Here is a 27,266-nt window from a genome sequence, read left to right as displayed (position 1 = left end):
TTCAACGCCCCAAAATTGCTAAATCCCAAATTTCTACGCCCCCAAATTTCGACGCCCCCAAATTCCTAGATCCAAAATTTCTACGTCCCCAAATTCCTACACCCCCAAATTTCGACGCTCCCAAATTCCAGGATCCCAAATTTCGACGCCCCCAAATTGCTAAATCCCAAATTTCTACACCCCCAAATTCCAAGACCCCAAATTTCGACGCCCCCAAATTCCTAAATCCCAAATTTCTACACCCCCAAATTGCGACGCCCCCAAATTCCTAGATCCAAAATTTCTACGTCCCCAAATTCCTACACTTCAAAATTCCACATCCCCAAATTCCTAACTCCCCAAATTGCTACGTTCCAAAATTCCTAGATCCCCCCAATTCCTACGTCCCGAAATTCCTAGTTCTCCCAAATTTCCACGTCCCCAAATTCTTAGATCTCCCATATTCCTACGTTCAATAAAATTTGATACCTATTTCCAAAAAAATGTCCCCATACGAAAACCAACAAAAGCAACCAAACACAAAGAGCTCACATAAGGTGTGAAATACCCTCCAAAACAAATACCACCACAATTGTTCATCAAACACCACAAAAGTAGCCACTTAATTCTCAAAGAAACATGAACGATCGTCAACAAATCAATCATTTTCTTATCCCACAAAGGATTCTTCTCTATCAAATGAACGACCAATCGCGCCCATCGATCATTAGCTTGTTTGCTGAAACACGATTCACTCGATCAATCCTCTCGAAACGCTATCGTCACAGAGTCGTCTGCGGGCTGCATGTACACGCTTTAATTAGCGTCGTTCCATTGGTTTCCGGATAACTTTGAAAATATTTTCTGATCGAGTTAGAACGCGGCAAAGGGTTAAACTCCACTTGAAACAGTTTTATGAAACCGGGTCTGAAATTGCTTGATAAAGTACGTCGAGATCACTTTCGGTCTTTTGATATTTATCATTTATTTATGATGTTTTTGTAGGTTATTTATGAAACTTTTGCTTTCTGTAAATATTATCTGTTTTGTTTTTAATGGTTGCTCTTTTGGTAATACGTATGATTAGAGAGTTGATTTATTATTATTTTGGTTGGGTTTGTTAGGGGTTTGTTAGGAGGAATTTTAGGTTAGGTTGATGTTAAGAGGAATTTTAAGTTAGGTTAATGGTAGGTGGAATTTTAGGTTAGGTTAATTTTAGAGAGATTTTAGATCAAAAGGAATCATATTTTGCTGAATTCGTTAGGGATTTATTAAGAGAAACTTTAGGTTAAGTTAATATTAAGAGAAATTTTAGGTTAGGTTAATGTTAAGAGGAATTTTAGGTTAGGTTAATGTTAAAAGAAGTTTCAGTTCAAATTTCAGGGATCATTATTTTGCTGAGTTTGTCAGGAACTTATTAAGAAAAATTTTAGGTTAAGTTGATGTTAAGAGAAATTTTAGATTAGGTTAATGTTAAGAGGAATTTTAGGTTAGGTTAATGTTAAAAGAAGTTTCAGTTCAAATTTCAGGGATCATTATTTTGCTGAGTTTGTCAGGAACTTATTAAGAAAAATTTTAGGTTAAGTTGATGTTAAGAAAAATTATAGGATAGGTTAATGTTAAGAGGAATTTTAGGTTAGGTTAATGTTAAAAGAAGTTTCAGTTCAAATTTCAGGGATCATTATTTTGCTGAGTTTGTCAGGAACTTATTAAGAAAAATTTTAGGTTAAGTTGATGTTAAGAGAAATTTTAGATTAGGTTAATGTTAAGAGGAATTTTAGGTTAGATTAATGTTAAGAGAAGTTTTAATTCAAATTTCAGGGATCATTATTTTGCTGAGTTTGTTAAGGATTTATTAAAAGAAATTTTAAGTTAGGTTGATGTTAAGAGAAATTTTAAGATAAGTTAATGTTAAGAACAATTTTAGGTTAGGTTAAACTTACAGAAATTTTACTCCAAATTTCAGGGATATTTTGACGGTGCATCATTGTATTGGGATTAAAATTAAACTTGCAACTCATTCATGATGAAAATTTAAAGATTTTTCACATTTCAATATTTTTTGTGCGTCATATGTAGCCATTTTATAAGACAAGGGATTACTTCATATTTACTAAATATTTATATTATTCATAATTGTCCATTATGTATATCTGTCTGTCCACTAAATTTTGTATAAATACTTGCAATTTTATGTTGAATGTTAAAAATCATCTTCATTAGTTTATGAAATACTATTGATTTATTATGAACAGATTAAACAGTCAGTTTCTACTAAATTCATTTTGTATCAATGTTACATTACATTCATTATTTACATGACAATATATTCGATCTTTAATGTGAATGTTTATTGCTAATGTTCATACTAAATGTTTGTAATAATCATTTATCACAACATCTTTATCACGCATCATTTATGATGTATCATATCTTTTGGCGGGAAATTTGAAATGAAATAAGTGGTAACAAAATAACTCACGTCTATCGATGAAGTGAAAATTGCCGAAAAAGCCAGTCGCATTAGACGGAGGTCCCTGTGTGTGAAACTCCAAAATAAGCGTAGATCTTGAACTGTAGAGAACCTGCGGGATGTCACGCAGATCCCCGCAAAGTACACCGGTCCAAGGGGTGTACTCGGAAACACCGGTGGTCTCCAAATGTAGAAACACTTTTACAAAGTCACCACCCACACAGCTGGAACATAAATCAGAGAGACATACTGTGAGTGGCCTTTGCTGAAATTCTATGTGAGGACGGGGATTCACATTTTCGGAAATGCTATTTGATTTCATGTTTAAGGGGTTGGGAATTAAATAGTGGGCTTTTGAATACTTTTTTAAATATGCATTGGTAATAAATATTATTTCATTGTTAATATATATATTATTTCATAGGTAATGTACATGGCTAATATTTATTTTTTCACAGTTAATATAAATGGTTAATATACATAGTTAATATATATTCTTTCATAGTTAATGTACATGGTTAACATTTATTTTTTCACAGTTAATATAAATGTTTAATATACATAATTAATATATATTCTTTCACAGTTAATGTACATGGTTAATATTTATTTTTTCACAGTTAATATAAATTGTTAACATATATAGTTAATATATATTCTTTCATAGTTAATGTACGTGGTTAATATTTATTTTTTCACAGTTAATATACTTAGTTAATATATATTCTTTCATAGTTAATGTACATGGTTAATATTTATTTTTTCACAGTTAATATAAATTGTTAACATACATAGTTAATATATATTCTTTCATAGTTAATGTACATGGTTAATATTTATTTTTTCACAGTTAATATAAATGTTTAATATACATAATTAATATATATTATTTCATAGTTAATGTACATGATTAATATTTATTTTTTCATAGTTAATATAAATGGTTAATATAAATAATTAATATATATTATTTCACAGTTAATGTACATGGTTAATATTTATTTTCTCACAGTTAATATAAATGGTTAATATACATAGTAAATATATATTCTTTCACAGTTAATGTACATGGTTAATATTTATTTTTTCATAGTTAATATAAATGGTTAATATACATAATTAATATATATTATTTCACAGTTAATATATTTTTTTTTCACTATAATAGGCAGGTTTAAACAATTCTTTTTCGACCACCAAAATATAGAATAACTTTTCACCACAGACGTCCAACAAAAGTAAATGTTTATTACGTTTCAATCGCACGAATCAGTTTGTTTCATCAACCTAATGCAAACAAATAATTGAACCTGTTGAATGCCACCGGAAGCTCGTTAAATCAAATACAGTTCGGTAAAATGAAATTCAGCGTTACGCAACGAATTGACTTCTTGTTTTAATGATACCAGATACGTAACGTTTCCTATTAAAATTGTTATATATGTAGATAAATATGTCTTCCTGCAAATGATGATGAATTTAACCATTATTGACATTCGACGGTGATACATCGATATGGTTGATCGATTAATATTTGTGACATATTTAATGAATATGAAGTTGCTACGTGATTAATTAACAGAACGCGGTTAATTAATTTTTGTGTTGAATGTTTGATGTTTTCTCAAAATTTTTTATAGCGTTTCAACCCTTTTGGAGAGACAATATTCAATGTTCAATCACAGAACAATTCAATTTAATTCTAATTTTTGTAATTTTAATATTTATAATTTTACTCTATTGACTTATTTGACATTTAAAGAATTAATTGACTCATTAATATTAAAACTTGTTACTAAACTATGAATAGTAAATGAAATATTTTCATACTCGTGCAATTGTTCACAGTACGAGTTAGATAAAAATTCATTTTCACAATTTTTACGTGAAATCTATAAATCTATAAATCTCAACAAATAATTGATACACGATAGTGCAATTTTTAATTGCAGAGGATTTCACGAAAAGTACTCACCAACGAAACGATGCTAATTTCAGAGCAGAAATAAAAACGCTATAACTACCATTCGTTAAATAATTGCACTTTATTTATTTATAAAAAAACCTGTATAACATCTTCAAATAATATCAGTAAATATCCAAGAAAATGTGTTACAGTAATTATTCCTAATTTCCATAAAAAAAAATCTCTTAGAGATCTTTGACAAACAAACCTTTGACAAACATTCTGACAAGCAAAAGAATGTCCTTAAAAATTCAATAAAGACATTTACAGTCACGTTTACATACTAACACCCACTTATTCGCACAACGCCCCATAATTTCTGCACCGCACGCGTCGACGTCTGACACCAAACTGTATTTATCGAGCTTCGACCATATCGTTGCGTGTCGTTATTCTTCGCCACGGTGCATTTAAGAATAACCTCAACCAATAAATACCGCGTCCTCTAAAGTCCCTATAACACAATACACTTTCGAACATATGTAGCATGTTCACTATTGTCAAACAACATTTGAGTATCGCACAAGTTTGATGGAGTTCGACCGCCATTTTGTGGTGAGTGTAATTGGAGATGTAGAAATTTGAGGTTATAGGGATTTGAGGGTGTACGAATTTGGGGTTCTAGGAATTTTTGAATACTGGAATATGGGATTCTAGGGATTTTGGAAGATTAGAATGTGGGATTCTAGGGATTTTGGGAAACTGAAATGTGGGATTCTAGGGATTTTAGGAAACTGAAATGTGGGATTTCTAAGGACATTGGAATGCTGCAATGTGGGATTCTAGGGATTTTGGTATAGTGGAGTGTGAGAGTCTAAGGATTTTGGAATACTGCAATGTGGGATTCTAGGGATTTTGGAATACTGCAATGTGGAATTCTAGGGATTTTGGAATACTGCAATGTGGGATTCTAGGGATTTTTTAATGCTGCAATGTGGGATTCTAGGGATTTTTTAATGCTGCAATGTGGGATTCTAGGGATTTTGGAATAGTGGAGTGTTAGAGTCTAGGGATTTTGGAATACTGGGGCGTGGGATTCTAGGGATATTGGAATACTGAAATGTGGAATTCTAGGGATTTTGGAATACTGAAATGTGGAATTCTAGGGACTTTAGAATAATGGAATCTGGGAGTTTAGCCCTCTAGGGATTTAGCCCTCTAGAGAAACCCGTGGTTCGAGAGATTTGAGAATTTAGGATTAGAAATTTGGGAATTTGGAAATTTAGAAATTTGAGATATAGAAATCTAAAAATTTAGGGATTCGGAGAAATGGAAATTTGGAGATTTAGGAATTTGGGGAACTAGAAATTTGGAAATTTAGAAATCTTGCTATCTAGGAATCCAAAAATCTATAAATTTGAAGATTTGAATGTAAGCATCCAAAATTCAGTAAATCTAGAAATCTAGTTACATAGATATACATATTGATACTATTCTAAATATGTAATAATTTAGAGATTTATGGAAAGTACCCTACGTGTAAGTACACAGTAATCCATATGTAATTACAATACTCGTACCCAGTATTCATCAACGAACGAGTCAGCACGATTTTCGCATAAATCCATCCCATGATCGAGAAACTAGCTCTCGAAGCGCATGATCGATGGAAAATCTGCAAGTTTGTTTGCGAGCAATACTTCCGAAACTCGAAGGGAACTAACACGGCACTCTGAGGTGCAGTTAAGAGCGAGGGACTGAACAAAGGGCTCAGAACATCAGAAGTTAGTTTAATGCCATGCAACATCACAAACTGAGATCCTTGGACGGACATGTTTGCCCGGACCTCGTTGTCTCTGCTTTACTCACTTAATTGTTATACCTATCTTAATTTCCGAAAATCCCATCAGAACTTTCCAACAAATCCCTATTTCTTCAAACGATGATATAATATTCTCAAAACGGAGGTATCCTGCGACTTTTGCAGCCTTGTGACGTCAGTTTTCGAGTCTTCGTCGTTCTGAAAGGCTGTTTTTAAAGAGAAAGCTTCAAAGAATGTGACAATATTTTTTTTAAATTTAAACCCTTTACGCTCTACATTGAAAAAAATGCAAGATAAGAATTTGTTTAAATTTTTCGACATTTCATAACAAATTGAGGGAATTGAAAAAAATATTTTAAAGTAGCGCAATCCTTCTCGAATAAAACAAAAAAGAATTTAGCTAAATCGGTTGAGTAGTTTCTGAGAAAAAAATTCGTGAGTGAGACGTACCTCCATTTTAGGTAGGCGAGTTGCGCGCGCAGCTTGCTTTGGGTCCAGCTGCGCGCGCAACTCGCCTACCTAAAATGGTGGTACCCGCGACACTTCGTAACAAATTGACAGAATTAAAAAAAATATTTTATAGTAGCACAATCCTTCTCGAATAAAACAAAATAGAATTTAGCTAAATCGGTTGAGAAGTTTCTGAGAAAAAAATTCGTGAATGAAGCCTATTTTCGCAAGAATGAATAATTGCAGACTTTGAAGGTTTGTTATTTTTTAACAAATTCGAAGCTGGTAAAATGATGACTTAAACCCTCCCTAATTTCACGTGGACTACAACATAATTTAATTAGAACAAATTCGCAGATGGTGATTGATTTAAAGCAGAATGACTCATGTGCGAATTATGAACGAAATTACGATCCGTATCGACAAGTTTCAACAAAAAAAAAAATGAACTGCACAGCAATAAATTCGCGTGGAAAATTTATACACTTCGACGCAAGAAGGTTTTGTTCGTTTTAAATGCCACACGAAATGATCCCCGTATATTTCCCGTGTATTTTCGAACACGATAAAGGAATATAAATATGAAATGTAAATGCACGGATCCAGGATGAATGTAAAATTTATCGTGAAATACCGAGGCACCGGTGAAACTCTTTGTACAAACGGAAAACTGTGCGAATACATTGAACAGAGAAAATAACGGAGACCCGGTTTCATGGATAAAGATCAAAGCCGAGATGATACCTTGTTTCGCGAGAGAACGGAAATCTTGAAATGCCTAAGAAGTGTGATTTATTCGCGAAATAAAAGGGATGAAATTCAGGCAACTGTGTAATTATCCAACTGTTGTTTCCTCTCGTTTATCCTCGAATCGGACAGCTTTCAAAAAGAACGGACTAAATGTTAAGCTACTTTTGTCCCCGATTACGACAATCTGGATAAACTGACGTGTTTCTTTAATTTTATTTGTTTATTCATTTTTAATAACTGTCTGTTATTATTTTCATTTACTAGTAAATGTATGATGGGAGGAATTCTGTTATTATTGTTAGTTTGGGTAAAAACACTTTTACGTCGTTTGAATTTCGCGCGCTCTTGCGCGATGGAGTCATGGCGAATGTTCGAAACTTTATTTTACTTATGTTTCTGTGGTATTAGAAGTTAAAAGTGCCTTTCATATTGCACTGTAAATTGCAGAAAACTAGTTATTATATTAAATAGAATAGCAGAACTATAAAATAATAATTACTATTGTAGATCATTTTCTTTTTTCCATTATTCACTGCGATTATTCCTAAAATGCTACTACCATGTACTTCCATAGTTTGACACTTTAAAAATTGTTAATCCTTCATAATTTTACAAAGTTGACTACAAAACTTGCTTAGTCTCCCAACTTGTGAATTTAAACAATTTAAAAAATTTCGTACTGTAAGACAAAAGATTCATTAAAACAAATTTTAATATCGTGAATAACATCTGAAATAATTTTTAAAATATTACTAAAATTCTAAATAAATTTTGAATTAAATACTAAAATTTAATCCTCCAAAAAATGTAATCTTACAAGCTTCGAACACAAAAAAGTTTGAGAACCGTCCTAACCTAACAAAAATGGTTTCCATGAGCGCAGTCGGAGGACCACCGTTTAAGTGGAACACCATCGATACACGGTGTATCAGATTCTACGCCGACGATATTCGTGGAATGGCTAATTGAATAATTAGTACCGGCAGTGAAATGGAACAGGTGTTCCCAAGTTCGACTGTACACAGATTACCGGAGTTCACGTGCTTAGGGAGCATTTCCGATCCCGTGACTTAAAGCGAGTACAATGCCAAAATTAGCACGGATTATAACAGAGCCGAGAAGCTTACTAGAACGGGTCATATTCGCAAAAACAGTTTACTGGCTCGTTTGCGGTTGCTAACGTGCGAAATTCTGCATACCGTTCATTAAACCTGCTTTACTTGCTATATATGCTTGCTCTGAAGATTATGTGCAAGGAGCTGCTGCTAGGGAAAATGGCCGCTTGAAAAACTAAATTATTGTTTCACTGTTTGTTGCTTTCGGTTGATAAATTAGCAAATTTGTAAAATTTGGAAGGTTAGGAAAATTTGTAAAATTTGGAAGGTTAGGAAAATTAGTTAAATTTGGAAAGTTAGGGAAATTTGTAACATTTGGAAGGTTAGGAAAATTTGTAACATTTGGAAGGTTAGGAAAATTTGTGAAATCTGGAAGGTTAGAAAAATTTGTATAATTTGGAAGGTTAGGAAAATTTGTAAAATTTAGAAGGTTAGGAAAATTTGGAAAATTTGGAAGATTAGAAAAATTTGTATAATTTAGAAGGTTAGGAAAATTTGTAAAATTTGGAAGGTTAGGAAAATTTGTAAAATTTGGAAGGTTAGGAAAATTTGTAACATTTGGAAGGTTAGGAAAATTTGTGAAATCTGGAAGGTTAGGAAAATTTATAACATTTGGAAGGTTAGGGAAATTTGTAAAATTTGGAAGGTTAGGAAAATTTGTAAAATCTGGAAGGTTAGTAAAATTTGCAAAATTTAGAAGGTTAGGAAAATTTGTAACATTTGGAAGGTTATCAGAATTTATAAAATTTGGAAGGTTAGGAAAATTTGTAAAATCTGGAAGGTTAGTAAAATTTGTAAAATTTAGAAGGTTAGTAAAATTTGTAAAATTTAGAAGGTTAGGAAAATTTGTAAAATTTGTAAAATTTATAAGGTTAGGAAAATTTGTAACATTTGGAAGGTTAGAAAAATTTGTAAAATTTAGAAGGTTAGGAAAATTTGTAAAATCTGAAAGGTTTGTAAAATTTGTAAAATTTGAAAAGTTCGTAAAATTTGTAAAATTTGGAAAGTTTGAAAAATTTAAGAAATTTCAAGAATTTGAGGTTTGACAATTTACAGATAGATTGAATATAAACAATTTGAAAAATACATATTTGTACAATTTTTACAATTTACAAACCTGTAAAAATTTTACAATTAACACAATTTAAAAACTTCATAAAATTAGTAAAATTTAAAGAAAGTGAAAATACATAAATACAGTCGTAAATATACAAAATATAAGTTGCACAAAATGCCTCTTGTTCTATCCCAAAGATAGACAGCGAAATGTACCCCGCCGAGCAACACGAATCTGGCAGAACGTTTTAAAGTTGAAGCACGCAGAACGTGTCAAGCTGTAATCAACGAATCGTCGTTGGAAAATTATTTACCACGAACCGGATCCGCGGACAAGCTAATTACACACCGCATCCACTCCGCACGGAATTTACTGAGGCTTTAATGATCCCGTTACGCAACCTATTCATCACGAGTGTTCGGATGGTTTCTAATTAATTAGCGGTACACCTCTCACAATATTCCATTTGTCGTAAGTGTTCACTGAAACCTGTTTCGATACTTCTTCTATCGATTGCCTGCGAGTAATTGCTTCCGAGCGTCTACCATTTTCTTTTATGGATCAAAATGGCGGACGCTCTTCAAACTGATATATCTTTATGTTGACAATATTTTTTATTTATAGATCACTTTGGGGTCATAGGATAAATCGAACTGAGTGTTTAGGAAATTTAATAAATTTTCTGGAACTTTTTTTGAACTTAAAAGTTTGTAGATATAGGAAATTTCAAAATTACATAGGAACATATTAAATTTGTAGACGTTTACTTTGTACAAATACAGTAAATTATAGTACCACAAAAATCTTAATAAGGTTAAGATAAACGTTACATAACCTCAAAACCATGAAATCGAAAACATCTAAGTCTCCCAAACTAAATAACAATTTGATGAAACACTACAATCAGAAGTTTCAAAATTACACAGAACCATGTTAAATTTGTAGACATTTACTTTGTACAAATACAGTATATTATAGTACAATTAAAATCTTAATAAGGTTAAGATAAATGTTACATAACCTCAAAACCATGAAATCGAAAACATCTAAGTCTCCCAAACTGAATAACAATTTGATGAAACACTACAATCAGAAGTTTCAAAATTACACAGAACCATGTTAAATTTGTAGACATTTACTTTGTACAAATACAATATATTATAGTACCATAAAAATCTTAATAAGGTTAAGATAAATGTTACATAACCTCAAAACCATGAAACCCAAAACATCTAAGTCTGCCAAACTAAATAACAATTTGATGAAACACTACAATCAGAAGTTTCAAAATTACACAGAACCATGTTAAATTTGTAGACATTTACTTTGTACAAATACAGTATATTATAGTACAATTAAAATCTTAATAAGGTTAAGATAAATGTTACATAACCTCAAAACCATGAAATCGAAAACATCTAAGTCTCCCAAACTGAATAACAATTTGATGAAACACTACAATCAGAAGTTTCAAAATTACACAGAACCATGTTAAATTTGTAGACATTTACTTTGTACAAATACAATATATTATAGTACCATAAAAATCTTAATAAGGTTAAGATAAATGTTACATAACCTCAAAACCATGAAATCGAAAACATCTAGATCTCCCAAACTAAACAACAATTTAATCAAACAATACAACAGACAAATATCTGCATCCTACAAAAAGGTCACACATTTACCTTGAAACATTCCATTCACAAAAGCACATTCTACCTAACCTAACCTCCAGGAGGTAAAATTTGAACCTGTAAAGCTAGAGAAAGGTGTACAAAGAAGATTAAAACGTGTAGAAGCACGAGTTGCAGAATCTAAGGCCTAGGGACACAATATTAACCTCGAGCCTTAATTTCCCAAACGTATTTTGGGCAAAACGGTCTTCGCAGGAATTAGCGGTTCGTGTCAGTTAACATCAGACATTATTACTAGAAGCGAGAGAAATGGTACCATGTAGAGCTTCTTACACGTCAAGTGTTAAAGGTCGAGATGGACAGGCCAGCATGATATGACAGTATCTGGTTGCCACGGGGCATTCGTGGCTGCCCTTTGCGGGCGGATTTAACGGCGATATAGACGCGAAGATTCAGGCTATTGAACGCGTGAAATTACATATCCCTTGGGACAAACGTGTTCATGTTGCCAGTTGGGTTACCTCTGGGGACAAAGGTTTAGGAAACTGTAACACGATTTATTCTTTGACTCTGGGTTTCGGCAAAGTGGTTTAGGTTAGGTTCAATGGGGTATCACGAGAGTAGTAAAAGGTTCTTCGTTGTAAAGTGTAATATTTTTACATATTTGAGTTTTAGGAAAATTTGGAGAACTGTATGTGTTTACATATTTTATTTTTAGAAAAATTTTAAGAAATGTTATATGTGTTTTACGTATTTCATTTTTAGGAAAATTTTAAGAATTGTTGTATGTGTTTTACGTATTTCATTTTTAGGAAAATTTTAAGAATTGTTGTATGTGTTTTACGTATTTCATTTTTAGACAAATTTTAAGAATTGTTGTATGTTTACGTATTTCATTTTTAGGAAAATTTTAAGAATTGTTGTATGTGTTTACGTATTTCATTTTTAGAAAAATTTTAAGAACTGTTGTATATGTTTATGTACTTCATTTTTAGAAAAATTATAACAATTGTTGTATATGTTTACGTATTTCATTTTTAAAAAAATTTTAAGAATTGTTTCAACAAAAAGTGTATGTGTTTACATATTTTCTTTTTAGAAAAATTATAACAATTGTTATGCGTGTTTAAATAATTGATTTTTAGAAAAATTTGAAGAATTGTATGCCTGTGTGAGAATAGTTTACAAGAGGAACAGTAATTTCCATAACTTTCGGTCATTTAATAAGTGATGTTATGGATCAATAAATGTGAATACTAAAGCAGTTGAAATTCATTATGTAGTCATCCCAGATATTGTTGATATATTATTTGTATTATGAAATCAGTTGTAATGGTATTCAAACGAACAGTGACTAACAATGCAAGTAATTATATTATTGAATAACAATTTTAATATTATTGTGTTGTAGTAATTTGCAGAAAGTAGTATGAATAGTATTCAACGTTGAACATAACCTAGAAGTGTAGAGAATTGAGCATAAGCCACAGGTAGTGCATGTTTCAACATAGTAATTTATACATATTATGGAAGCAGTGTAAATAATGTACTAACCTGTGGTAAATTGTGGAAATAATACATATTTTGTTATAGGAATTTATTCATATTACAAAAGTAGTATAAATAGTATGTAAAATTAAAAATAACTTATAAATGGTACATTGAACTGAGCATAAAATATTAATAGTACTATGAGATTGAAAATAACTTACAAAATAGTATTCTAAAATTGAATCTAACCTACACATAGTACCACAAATGTGAACTAACCAAAAAATAGTACTACAAGTTTAACCTAACCTACAGATAGTACTACAAAATTGAACCTAACCTATAATATAGTACTATAAGTTTGAACCTAACCTACAGATAGTACTACAAGATTGAACCTAACCTATAATATAGTACTATAAGTTCGATCCTAACCTGCAAATAGTACTACAAGATTGAATCTAACCTATAATATAGTACTATAAGTTTGAACCTAAACTGCAAATAGTACTACAAGATTGAACCTAACCTATAAGTAGTACTATAAGATTGAACCTAACCTACAAGATAGTATTATAAAATTGAACCTAACCTACACATAGTACCACAAAAGTGAACTAACCCAAAAATACTACTACAAGATTGAACCTAACCTACAAGATAGTACTATAAAATGGAACCTAACCTACACATAGCACCACTAAAATGAATTAACCTAAAAATAGTACTTCAAGATTGAACCTAACCTACAATACAGTACTATAAGATTGAACCTAACCTACAATATAGTAGTTTAAAATTGAACCTAACCTACGCATAGTACCACAAAATTGAACTAACCTAAAAATAGTACCTCAAGATTGAACCTAACCTACAATACAGTACCATAAGATTGAACCTAACCTACACATAGTACCACAAAAATGAACTAACCTAAAAATAGTACCACAAGATTGAACCCAACCTACAAACCAGTACACAAAGCGAACAGTAACCTAACCTAACCTCAAAATAACCTTCCTCATAACGAGATAGTCTCAAAATATTTTCGTTTATTACATCAAGTAGTATATCATCAAGGATTAATTGCATCCGATAGCTCATTTATTTACTGTCTGTTATATGCTTCACTTACAAGCTCAAGTTTCAGTAACAGCACAGTTCGCAATTTGTAGCAGAGTCCAACTCATTGAACGAGGAATGTTATCAAATATTAGTTTACTCTTTGACGTGTCCCGGTGAATTGATGTCAACGATATGAAGAGCTATCGAAGCATACGCTTGTTAAATACATTGTACAGGATGCTGCCATCAGCACCAATCCTTCCACGAATTTCGCACGTTGTAACGTTTCGTAGTTTGAAGGACCATTCCAATTTAGGGAAATGTTCAATATTTCAAGCTCGACGCTTTTCGAATCTATTTACAACGCGTGAACTTGCGATCGAAGCTTGCTTCTCGAATTGGGTTTGTCCTCCATTTTGTTTCGGTCCAATACTCTTCCTTCAGGTTTAACTTATAATAATATAGAAGTAACATGTAATAATGGTATAACATGAATGTAGAAATTAATATAAAAATTAAAATATGGAAATAATGTACAATAATAATATAATATAATATAAAAATAATAATAATACAAAACTGAAGAAGTACATAGTAATGAAATAGTACAAAAATAATATATTTAATACAAAAATATAGTACGTAATAATAAAATACAGAAATAACATAGTAACTATATAATAATAATAATAATACAGTTACGTCTCTATAATAAATAAATAAATATTAATAACAGAAGAGTTTCAACCCCACACACCCAAAGAGCATGAATAAAAAACAAAAGTAGAGAAGGAATAAAATTCGATGGAAAAATTGAAAGAGACGAGTAATCGAACATCAAAAAGCATTGTTGAATGGAATTCTGGAGGAGCATCTACAGTGTTCAGTGACATGAGAATGTGGTCAAAGAACGTGTCAACATTCGCACAACCGATCGTCAAACGTTGCACTCACTCTGCTGAATTTACACACAAAGCGATTCATATCGAACGATGAAAACAGCTCACCCCGAAACCTTCACGTGTCTCTTTGTTCCATACCGTGTGCTCTGCTAGTCACGAGAGAACAAGAATTTCCTGCCACAATTTATTACCGACGAAGAACGAGGTTGTCACCTTTCGCGCTGTTATATTTGAAGCTTCCTTTCGAGTGCATCTGCGATTTTGGAAAGATTCCTTATGACGTTATATTTTGTAATCAGAGGGAAATTTAAATATTTCGTTGGGTAAATATTTGGAAATTTCAGAGCATTATGAAGGTTATATTTGTGAAGGTTTGTTTTTGGGTACTTCTCTAGAAAAATCAGAACTAGCTGCACAGTTTCGTCTCTGACTGCACAGAGGTTTCGTATAAATCGAGAGAAACCGTGGATCGATGCAACAGTTGCAGGGAAATGTCGAAACGTGGCAATAAAGTAACGGTGTCCCGGTAGTTTCCAGGATATTTTAGGACGATTTCCCATAGCGGAAAATTTGACCGGCGGCACGACGTTAAACGATTTTCGATTCGTGGAAGCAGACACGTCTCGCCGTGATATATAAATTTCTAACGTAATATTCCAGAAACATTCTTCACACTCGCAGATCCCTGAGGGTTAGACGTCTGGCGTCAGGCCAATCAGAGTAGGACTCCCGGTGAAGTTTTGCACGCTATCCCGTGATTTCGTGCCAACGATCCTGCCGGCCTCTTAGGAGGAACAACTTTTTGAATTGTGGCACGTTAATCAGTTCCCATTTTTTTTGCGCACTGCGACGTGCTACACTTACCTCGTTTCGCTCTATTTTTCTCCTCTGACGCCATTTTGTGCTCGAGCGGTCGACGTCAAGCGTTTGGTGGATTGTTAAGAAACTATTTTTAACAAAATTTTATTTAACGATGAATGTAATATAAACATAATAGGTAACATAATATGTGACATGACATGTGACATAACATATGACAGTAACATATGACAGTAACATATGACAGTAACATATGACAGTAACACATAACAGTAACATATGACAGTAACATATGACAATAACATATGACAATAACATATGACAATAACATATGACAATGATATATGACAATAACATATGACAGTAACATATGACAGTAACATATGACAGTAACATATGACAATAACATATGACAATAACATATGACAATGATATATGACAATAACATATGACAGTAACATATGACAGTAACATATAACAGTAACATATAACAGTAACATATAACAGTAACATATAACAGTAACATATGACAGTAACATATGACAATAACATATGACAATAACATATGACAATGATATATGACAGTAACATATGACAGTAACATATGACAGTAACATATGACAGTAACATATGACAGTAACATATGACAGTAACATATGACAGTAACATATGACAGTAACATATGACAGTAACATATGACAGTAACATATGACAGTAACATATGACAGTAACATATGACAATAACATATGACAATGATATATGACAATAACATATGACAGTAACATATGACAGTAACATATAACAGTAACATATAACAGTAACATATAACAGTAACATATAACAGTAACATATGACAGTAACATATGACAATAACATATGACAATAACATATGACAATGATATATGACAGTAACATATGACAGTAACATATGACAGTAACATATGACAGTAACATATGACAGTAACATATGACAGTAACATATGACAGTAACATATGACAGTAACATATGACAGTAACATATGACAGTAACATATGACAGTAACATATGACAGTAACATATGACAGTAACATATGACAGTAACATATGACAGTAACATATGATAATAACGTATGACAAATTTCAGATTCAATCTCGTGCAGCACTAAATGCACAAACCTCATAAATAATAATAACAAATAATAAAATTACAGATGCAGAAGCTTAAATAAACAGTATTATACAGTCTCCCGTATATCTGATACTTGAATTTGCAGTTTGAATACGAAAAAAGAAGAAAAGAATAGAACGTTCGAACGTGAAGCTGCACCGGTGCCAATTTCAACGATACATCAAGCTCGATGTATCGATGTTGAAACCCGTATGTGCGATACATTCTGAGTATTTTTTACTGGTTTACTTTAAACTTGCTAACAACAGGATGTTTACGATAAGAATCAGATACATTGTTATTTCATAACAATTGATGGTGCACCACCTATAGGTATTAATACATAAATCTCTCATCGTGTACGATGTCTGTACTTCTTCACAGAAACAATATTAATAAAAAATTCTCCGAAGTAAAAACTAAGACGGTTTTTCATCGGTCCTCATAACACGTACCGTTCATCCCCTTCTTCTTAACGCAGCTATCCCCAAGTAACGTGATCTCATTTCCACGAAACTGTCGATCTTTCGAAACGTCATTTCCACGTCTAGGTCCAGTTCGTAATTTCCGCAGTGTTCATGCTACGATAGAAAGAACAAAGCCTGGTTGCCGATAACACTGAGGAATCTTGAGAAATATCTGAAGGGTGCTGTTACGGGGAGCGAAGAAAAACGATCTGACGGGTTATTACAGAAAAAGAATCTAACCCATAATTTTTATCGAGCACTTTAATTTCTATATAATAACATTGACAAGTGGTGGAAATTAACTGCAACAATGAACCAAAGGGGTTCATTATGGATTACATGGATTAATTTTTATAGAGAATTGCTGGTAATTTAAAGGTTCTATCAATGTCAGAAAATTACTTTCATAAAGTTAGTGCAATGTTATAAAATATTTTTCTAACAAATTGTGTTATTTTACTGTTGTGTCGTTCAAAGCCAAATCGATCACTTTTGAACGCCACCGTCTACGATTTTGCTATAATCAAAATATATTGTAGTCCATGCGAAATTAGGGGGGGTTTAAGTCATCATTTTGCCGGTTTCGAATTTGTTAAAAAGTATCAAGCCTTTAAAGTTTGCAATTTTTCATTCTTGCGAAAATAGGCTTCACTCACGAATTTTTTTCTCAGAAACTTCTCAACCGATTTAGCTAAATTCTTTTTTGTTTTATTCACGAAGGACTGCGCTACTTTAAAATATTTTTTTTAATTCCGTCAATTTGTTATAAAATGTCTACCTCCATTTTATGTAGGCGGGTTGCGCGCGCAGCTATTATGATCGGTGCGCGCGCAGCTTTGGGTCCAGTGGCATGAAACAACCGTTCATATGAGCTGCGCGCTACTCGTCTTATTTCTAAATTATAATGAAAGAAAATTTTGTTATGACTTTGTGTATTCCACAAGCAAAAAAATTAATACATTAAATATTGCATTCCTGTTTAAATAAATTGTGTTCGCTTTTACTCTTGCACTAACCAAAGATTATTTTTTAATTATAATTCAACGAAACTTTCAAAATGATTAGTGTTTTAAATATACATTGAAAATTGCACTGAACATTGTATCTCTATTTAATTAAATTTTGTTATATACACTGCTACCAAAAATTATTTCAAAATAATAATTCAATTAACTGACTTTATGTAACCCTCAGACAAATACATGTAATTATAAATAACTTTGATTAACTACAGACCGTCACAAACGATTCATAAACGTCCAGACCACTTAACAATAACGCCGCAAACTAATAAGATGGCGTCTCGAAACTTGTAACCTCTATTTACCCAGCAGCAGTGCCGCTTAATTTCAATCCGAGTAACCAATTTGATCCCCAGAAGCGTAGACCGTTTATTTGCCAGTCACTCCTCGACTGTCTCTGAATGAAGATGTCCATGGCGTTCAGAAGCATCCAGTGTGTCGAAAATGCAGGCTGGAAATGAAAGGAAGAGCGCTTCGATGCTCTTTGCATCCGCCGGTCGGAAAATGGCGGCACGCTCGGAGCAAGACGCGCACCGAATGGCTCGTAAAAGACGTCTGCCGGCGCTACTTTAACACCGTAATACGTGTTTTCCATTAAAAGGCCACTGGCCGTGTGTGCACAAGCGTACGAGGAACTTGCTCCTGTTCAGCCCGGTGTGTCGGTTTGTACGCGTCGACTAGCTCTTTAAAAAGTGATCTGACTAGCAAAGTGGAATTTAACGGTCTGCGGCAATTATGTGCCACGCACTTTCAGATCTGTTGCAGACTGTATAAGATGTCTGTTGCTGAAGGTCTACTTGATCTACGGTCTCTTTTAGTCAAAAGAAAAGTGGATGTAATTCTCTATAATAGTGGCAAGTCTCCATAATGACTCTTGCTTCCTCAAGAACTTAAAATCCTAACCTCTCACATACACCTCTTACATTTTCAAACTCTAACTCCTTCAATCTCTCAATTATTGAATCTCTCGAATCCTTAAACTCCTGAATTTCTGAATGTCAGAAACAATTCGATTGCACAAAACTCCGCCAATCGAAACTACAGCGTTCGCACGTTGCAAAAGATGGCTGCTCAAAGAGCACGTCTCAGCCATCGCATCTCTGAAGTCGCCACCGAAGTCGAATAAAACGGTTACCGAAACATCTTTGCCATTCAGATTTAACTTCGTGCGACTTCTTTCTGGAAGTCTGTTCCCTCGGGAACACGCTTCAACTCACTTACCGTAGCTTCCAAGACAACTGACAGAAGATAACTCACGGCGTCGCTTTGATCAAACCGAAGAGCAAAATGCGTCGAAGAAATGTAGATTTGTTCGTTCAAATGAAATTACAGTACCTTATCTGTCCTCGATAACCGGGATAACACAGTGGTCTGAGCAATCTTCTGTAAACGAGAGGTTAGAGCTCGCTTCCCAATTTAGCGAGCTGATCGATCGGATATTTTTCTTCCGTGGAAGAAAATTGAATTCTTTGATTCGAGTGGATGTCAGAAATAGAATGAAACGACGTTTCGAGACAAATATAACGATTATACGTGACGGGGGGAAGGAGATAGGAGAGCGTGAAATTGGCGGGAAATTTAAATTAAATTCGATCTATGTTATTACTATTGTTTTGGAGTTATTATTTTTTGTTGATTACATTTGTAGTTATTCTTAAATTTATAGGTAAGTATTATAGTTCAATTTTTTATGTTTATGGGCAATTTTAAGTTGGAAAGTTTGATAAATTCTTTTGAGGTTATGTCTCTATTAATTTCCACTGCTGTCTCACTATGGTTATTATATCACATGTCAACTATGGACTTTGGTAAAAAAATATTCACTTCAAGTTCCTTAAGTTGGAAAGTTTGATGAATTCTTTTGAGCTTATATCTCTATTAATTTCTACTACTGTCTCACTATGGTTATGGTATCACATGTCAACTATGGACTTTGTTAAACAATATTCATTTCAAGTCCCTTAAGTTGGAAAGTTTGATAAATTCTTTTGAGGTTATGTTTCTATTAATTTCCACTACTGTCTCACTATGGTTATGGCATCACATGTGAACTGTGGACTTTGTTAAAAAATATTCATTTCAAGTCCCTTAAGTTGGAAAGTTTGACGAATTCTTTTGAGGTTATGTCTCTATTAATTTCTACTACTGTTTCACTATGGTTACTATATCACAGATCAACTATGGACCTTATTAAAAAATATTTATTTCAAGTTTCTTAAGTTGGAAAGTTTGATAAATTCTTTTGAGGTTATGTCTCTATTAATTTCTATTACTGCCTCACTAAAAAATATTCATTTCAAGTTGTATTAAATTAAATAGTAAGTGAGTCACTTTTCGAACAGAGTCTTTAAGATACAATTTTAATAAACACAACTACAAACAATCAGTCATATTCGAGCAATGAAAGTCAAATTAAATACCAATCTCTGTCCACAAAGTTGAATCTTTCGTGTTCATAAACTCATTGACTGTACACCAAGTGCAAAACGTGCGAACGCTTTCTGAAATTTACGAGATCGTTGTCGGGGAACTATAAAACCAAAAGACGTTTTGCAGGGTCGACCACAACACCTTAAAATATCGATCGTCGCACGCACGCCGCGAACGTCGTCCATTGTGGTGGATTCAGGTTCTCATAAAGCTCCATTGTTTGACCGAGCTCGCATTCCTAAATCTCCATTGTGGCGTCGCGATTACAATTGTGGGGCGGTGAAAACTGTGGGCCTCTGGGTTTAACTCGTGAATCAGTCGATGGACATCGATCAAAACAATCATCTTTCTGAAATTTTTTATTAAGTTCTACATAATGTACAGGTCATATACAGGTTATAATGACATGTTTGTTTTGAAGATAAAATTCAAAATTAAAATTTTTTATGAAGAAATATCTTGACGAGATATATGTACATTGTCCAAACGTAATTTTGTTAATCTATTAGCATCTAATCTTGAGCATCAAAAGATAATTTTATTAGAAGAGTTATTTGGTATGTTAAATATTTTTATAGGTTAGGTACAATTGAACTAAAAAATTTGAATATAAGAACGCAAACACATTACACACATCATGTACACATCATCTACATATCATCTACATATACATATGTACTATAGTAACAAATGTTCTATAATAACAAGTGGAAAATGTATATCAGATGGATGGTTGTAGCAACCAGGTTAATAATAAATGGCAAAGTGAATTTAGAATGCGTAGAGTAACGCAAAGTATGATTAGCAAAGTGTTAATTAGGAAATTTCCGTTAATTCATTCATAATTGCTAGACTGGATTAGAAAGTTTAGCTGTCAGCTGTCAGCGATCGGTAATACATCAAACACCATGGAAGCAGTTAGGCTTCCAGTTTAAATTAGTTAATCTTAGAAGCAATCAGGTATCGGATAGTACATCAACATCCAGAGCACTCGGTCGATGCTGGAATAATTGGGTCCAGCTTAACGTTACGAGACACAGTAACCGTTAATTAATTACCAGGTATCATAATTTATTCGATCTACAAAACTTCCGTTAGTTTCTTCAGCGAACAGTAATAAAAAAGGAACGAAGTATTCTCTCGTTCTGTCACTTTCATCTGATATTGACAACGCTCGTTGAACCGTCATTAATCTTATCGAGTATTTCCGTAATTTAGTTCGGTATGGCAAAATACGTTTCCTGTATAATTCACCGGCACAAAGCGGTCGCCCGGTTAACCGAAAACGAAAAATTAATGAATCGCCGTATGATCGATCGCCGTTATAAAACTCCATCACGCATTGTTATTTTAACTAACAATTTTATACCCGAACGTCACAAATGTCTTCGTCGCTGTTTTTCGATTTTTAATTCCGTTCGCTGCATATCATCCAACGATTCCTCGACAGATTATTTCGCACAGTTTTTTCCGGATTTTTTCGCCGATGCTTTTCACGTTTTCATGGAAATTCAGAAACCGAAAAGCACACGTCGCCGGCGATTATTTCGCCGGGCTCTCGAATCCCGCACACAGACTGCGTCTTCTATAGATCGGCTTCGCTTTTAATTCCGTTTCGAGTTTCTGTCACGGCGGTTTTAAATTCAATGAGAAATATATATGTACGAGGGTGTACCACGAAAGAGACGCTCGACTAAATCCGATCGCCGAATAATTGCATTATTTCACGAGCAGCGATCTGATTTAACGGAATGTAATGCCGTGCAGTGCCGACGATAATTCGATCAACTGATCGAAATTTCTCGAGCTTATTACTCTTTCTGTACGCGAGGAATTTCAAATTTTATACACTGTTGTAATTTTATTGCTTTGTGAGTAAATTATACGAGGATAAAATATAACAGAAATTTCGGTTTTTGCAAATTTTGTGTAACGGGTGAAAGTCGGCCATTTTGTCATTTGATCGGCCATTTTGGTTAACCTTGCATTTGGGAACGTTCACTTATGAATTGGAACTGAACTATAAGAATAAATACATGGTGGATAAGATAGCTCATACAATTATTTAGATCGTGACACACTCATGACGCACTCAATGTATTCGGGACACACTTGTGACGCACTCATAACGCATTCGTAACTGACGCGACGCACTCATGACGCACTCAAACTTGTTAATAACGCATCCATGACGCACTCAAGCACTAGTGACGCACTAGTGACGCACCCACGACGCACTCAAGCACTAGTGACGATCTCAAACTCACTAGTGACGCATCCATGACACACTCAAGCACTAGTGACGCACCCATGACGCACTCAAACTCAGTAGTGACGCATCCATGACGCACTGAAGCACTAGTGACGCACTCAAACTCAGTAGTGACGCATCCATGACGCACTGAAGCACTAGTGACGCACTAGTGACGCACCCACGACGCACTCAAGCACTAGTGACGATCTCAAACTCAATAGTGACGCATCCATGACACACTCAAGCACTAGTGACGCACCCATGATGCACTCAAACTCAGTAGTGACGCATCCATGACGCACTCAAGCACTAGTGACGCACCCATGACGCACTCAAACTCAGTAGTGAGGCATCCATGACGCACTGAAGCATTAGTGACGCACTCAAACTCACTAGTGACGCACCCATGACGCACTCAAACAGTAGTGACGCATCCATGACGCACTGAAGCATTAGTGACGCACCCATGACGCACTCAAACTCACTAGAGACGCATCCATGACGCACTGAAGCACTAGTGACGCACTCAAGCACTAGTGACGCACTTGTAGCGCACTCATGACGCATTCGTGGCTCACACAACGCACTCATGAAGCACTCAACGTATTCGTGACGCACTCGTGACGCACTCATGACGCATTTATATCGAATATTTTTGTAGAATATAAATTTTTAATTTACATATGTGATTCATGTGGAAATGTAAGGATCCACATACGACCGATATAACAACTACAGTGTTAAAACTTTGACAAAAGCTTCTCACTAATCTTCGTAACTATTATGTTAGAAGAATAGAAATTGACGAACAGTCGAAATTCACTTCCTCTTCCTAGTGAAATTTCTTTAGTTCCAAGTGCCCTAAACGATCATACTAGCAGAGGTGTAAATATTTTGTAACAAAAGAAACCTAACCTAGCCTAAACCTCGCACCTCGAACTATGTCATCCAGCCGTAACCAAAAATAAGGAATCCGCCATTTCGTGTTCCATAAACCCATAACTCCCCGGTATCCGCGTAAAGCCGTAACGCAGCGTCGGCCATTTATGGACACTCGCGAACGAAACAATCGAGCGTATTACACGCGCCGTAACAATTAAAATCCGTAGGTGCGTACTAAACCGGGAGATCTTCGCGCAGAAGCGGTGTTTGCTTTAATAGCGATGGATGGCTCGAGATTCGCCGATAATAACCGTGTACACCGCTCGAGCGGAGAATTTCGCGGGCTCTCGAGTTACGGTGGCAAGTCACGACATTTTCGTGCCGCAGCACGATGCACACAACCGACGGAAGAGAATTGTACGCAAGTTCGAAAGCACGTACCGAACACACAGCGATGGGCCGCGATTACACGCACGCCAAGTTCGTTATCAGTATTCGGTTGTATGCGTCTGCTGCGGTGATTAGCGCGGAAAGTTCCGTCGGACGGATAGAGCTTTTCGTTCGCGGCTCAACGGAGATTCTGTGCGATCGTTTCGGTCAAAAGTTCCTCTATTGTCTATCGATTAACGCCGGTTTAGCGAATCGGCTTGCCGTCAAATTTTCGATTAAATTTCGGTACGATGAAAAATAGTTTGGGCTTCTATTATGGTGGCGGTCATTTCTGTTGTCACCACAATTTTTTATATATTTGTAATGTAGTTGTAAGACTTATTAAACTATCAAACACACAATGTATTATAATATACGCCATTTTAATTATTTACAAGTATAGAGGCAGTGTACAAATGTTAAGTCTTAATGGACCTGGAGTTCAAATGTACTTTCTGCCAGGTTTAATCTGTTTTTCATAAGAAAAGAAAAATTGTGACTAAACATTTTTATATTCCATAAAATATGAAAATGTATTATACTATATATTCTATGTAACAGAAAATATTAGTTTTTTATTAACAGTAAAATGAGCTCAGCTGTGTATAACTGCAATAAGTAAAAGTACCATGTTGCCTCTACGGCCATATTGGTCCATTAACCCAGCCTTGATTTATCTGTCAGGTGCCTCAGTCAGAAATATCTCATTATAGCTGCTATATTAAAACAGAGTTATAAATTATAAATTATTATATGTATTATATAAATTATTTATATTTTTATCAATATTTTTATTTATACTAGCTTATAAATATTTTTATTTATAAAAATAAATAAAATTGTACGTGTGTGATAGTAAGTCCCACACAACAGTATAGATACGAAATGTTTGTTGTTTGAAGATATCCAATTTTGCAGCAGATCGACGGAAGAAGATATCCGGTCGGTATTCGAGCATCAAATTTATCATAAAGTTTTCGCGTCTCTTGCATTCCAAGCAATCTTCTCGTAGCACTGTTTCGTTTCTCCTCGATTTCTTAAAAGCTTTTCCCTGCTTGTTTACCCACTGTTACGATGTGTTTACCAGCTGTCCTATTACGCGTGTGCCGAGTTTTTAATCGACGTTCGAGCGCTGTTCTTTCTGTTCGCGCGAAACTGATTAATCTTATTGCTTTCGATACGAGCCAATTCTTATATTAATTCTTCTAGAAATTCTCTATGGTACTTCTTGTAAAAATTCTGGTACAAATTTTTGTATAAATTCTTGTGTAATTTCTACTGTACAAATTTTAGAAGTTAAAAAAATCATAAGTGAAGTCAAAGCACAATTTCCTGAAATAAAGCGTTCCATTTTAATTTCCTCCGTGTTAAATACGAAACAGAACGGCAGAATACAAAATTCTATTCCTACCCGAAATAGATAAGAAACACGAGTTTCCTGATACTCCTAATGAATCCTGAATAATCTAGGAAAGTTTTCGAAGAAAGATTCCGACTTTTCCGGTTATCAAAGTTCCCTTATTAGTTAATGAACCTTCAAGCAACGCAGAAACACTATCTGCCTTGACTGCGAATAACGAAGATAATTTCACTGGCATAAAATCGACCGACGTGGAGCAAAAAGTTTGCAATCTTCTCTAATAAAAATGCTTAGTGCAAAGTTTCCCTCATAAAGATTTCTTCCGTGGCGCGGTGTGTTAAACGGATTACTCCGCGTCGACTTTGTTTAGCCCTGTCTCGCCATAATATCTACTGATGAACTTTTAATAAACGTTAATACAGGTAATTGAGGAGATAAGTGGTTTTATTGGATGGTGAACTTCGGAGTACTAATGAATTCGAAATATCTTATTCCGCCTGTGTCACTTTTCATTGCGTACTTTACGCTCTTCGCCACTAGGCGGCGCATTAGACTGACTTTCTCGCTAGTACGCAACGAGCATTCCGCTACTAAATACTTCGTATCCACCTCTTTCATACATTCAGTAGGTAGTCGACTTTTTGCGCTTCTTACTTTAACTGGGCACTAAACGGCCCAGTTTGTTTTATAAATAGAAAATACGCTGAATTAAAAAGAAGAATAGCGAAGACATCGGTTTAACAGAATTTCGAAGAGTATTGGAATTATAACGAAACACTTGCGAACATGAAAGCATATTTCAAGAATATCTTTCTTTAATGAAACTTATTTCCTATTGAACTGGGTGGGTACAACATTTAGATACCTTAATATAATGTACATTTATGCTGCTTTTCAAAGGTTTCACAAAAGTGTTTTAAGATCGCAAATGAATGCGTCAGAATCTACACTTTTGTATAGCAAGTATTTTCCCGTATTGTATCGCACAGTTCAAGCTACAGATGTCAACCCACGAGTTGGCGCGTGATAGTCGATTCAATCTCGTCCGCAAGCAAAATCGTTGTTTTGACGTACTATTATACTTCGACAAATTTATTAGGTACGAACCACTTACGGATGTCAACCCACGAGTTGGTGACCCAAAGTAAAAGAAGCCCACCGTGAACATTTGTAGTTACATTTCGGCAAACGAGAATAATGACGACTGCAGAACGCAAGTACCTCGCTTGAGAGACGTCGCCTGTTCTTCGCCTAATTGGCGACCGCGAGAGCCAATGTACCGCCGAAAATACGTGCGAGGCCATTTTTCTATTCTGACCAATTAGAGTGGCTCTTCTAAACACCTCATGCGCCAACTGGTGGGTTCTAAGATTCTACTCATAAAAAATTTGAAAATTTCGACAAAATTCTGAATTGGTCTTCTAAACAGCTGTGTCACACGCCAACTCATGGGTTGACATCGGTACACTAATGTACACTAGTGTACTGATAGAATTATCAGTACACTAACAGGACAAAGAGTGTCTCCGTTCAACGAAAGTAAAATCATGAACTTTTCAACGACACAATTACAACGAAAATCTGTGTCCGACCACTTTAGTTTTTGAATTACAGATTCAATCCGTTCGCAAGGTTATTTGTTTACCGGGAAAATTTGAATTTAAAATATAATTTCGCAGCGCAGAATTGTCGGGGAAAATGAAAAGAGGATCTCGCTGCTCTCTGCGTCGGAATAAACAGTTCATCCTCTCCTTAATATCGCGCAGTATTCGACAAACAGCTACATATCCGTTAATAAAAAAAATTA

General features: G+C 34.3%; 1 protein-coding gene across 2 annotated transcripts in view; it reads right to left on the bottom strand.

The window, feature by feature from the left end:
- Sol1 overlaps positions 1-27,266 on the bottom strand; it is a 718,219-nt gene that overhangs the window by 482,212 nt on the left and 208,741 nt on the right. For both annotated transcript variants that reach the window (XM_076539295.1, XM_076539296.1), the window contains exon 4: positions 2,462-2,676. In XM_076539295.1, the coding sequence (XP_076395410.1) occupies positions 2,462-2,676 (215 nt within the window). The remainder of the gene's footprint in view (positions 1-2,461; positions 2,677-27,266) is intronic.

Source organism: Megachile rotundata, chromosome 13 (assembly GCF_050947335.1).
Source record: "Megachile rotundata isolate GNS110a chromosome 13, iyMegRotu1, whole genome shotgun sequence".
Lineage (NCBI taxonomy): Eukaryota > Metazoa > Arthropoda > Insecta > Hymenoptera > Megachilidae > Megachile > Megachile rotundata.
The sequence above is the reverse complement of the archived record's forward strand: the minus strand, read 5'-3'. Positions and strand labels throughout refer to the sequence as shown.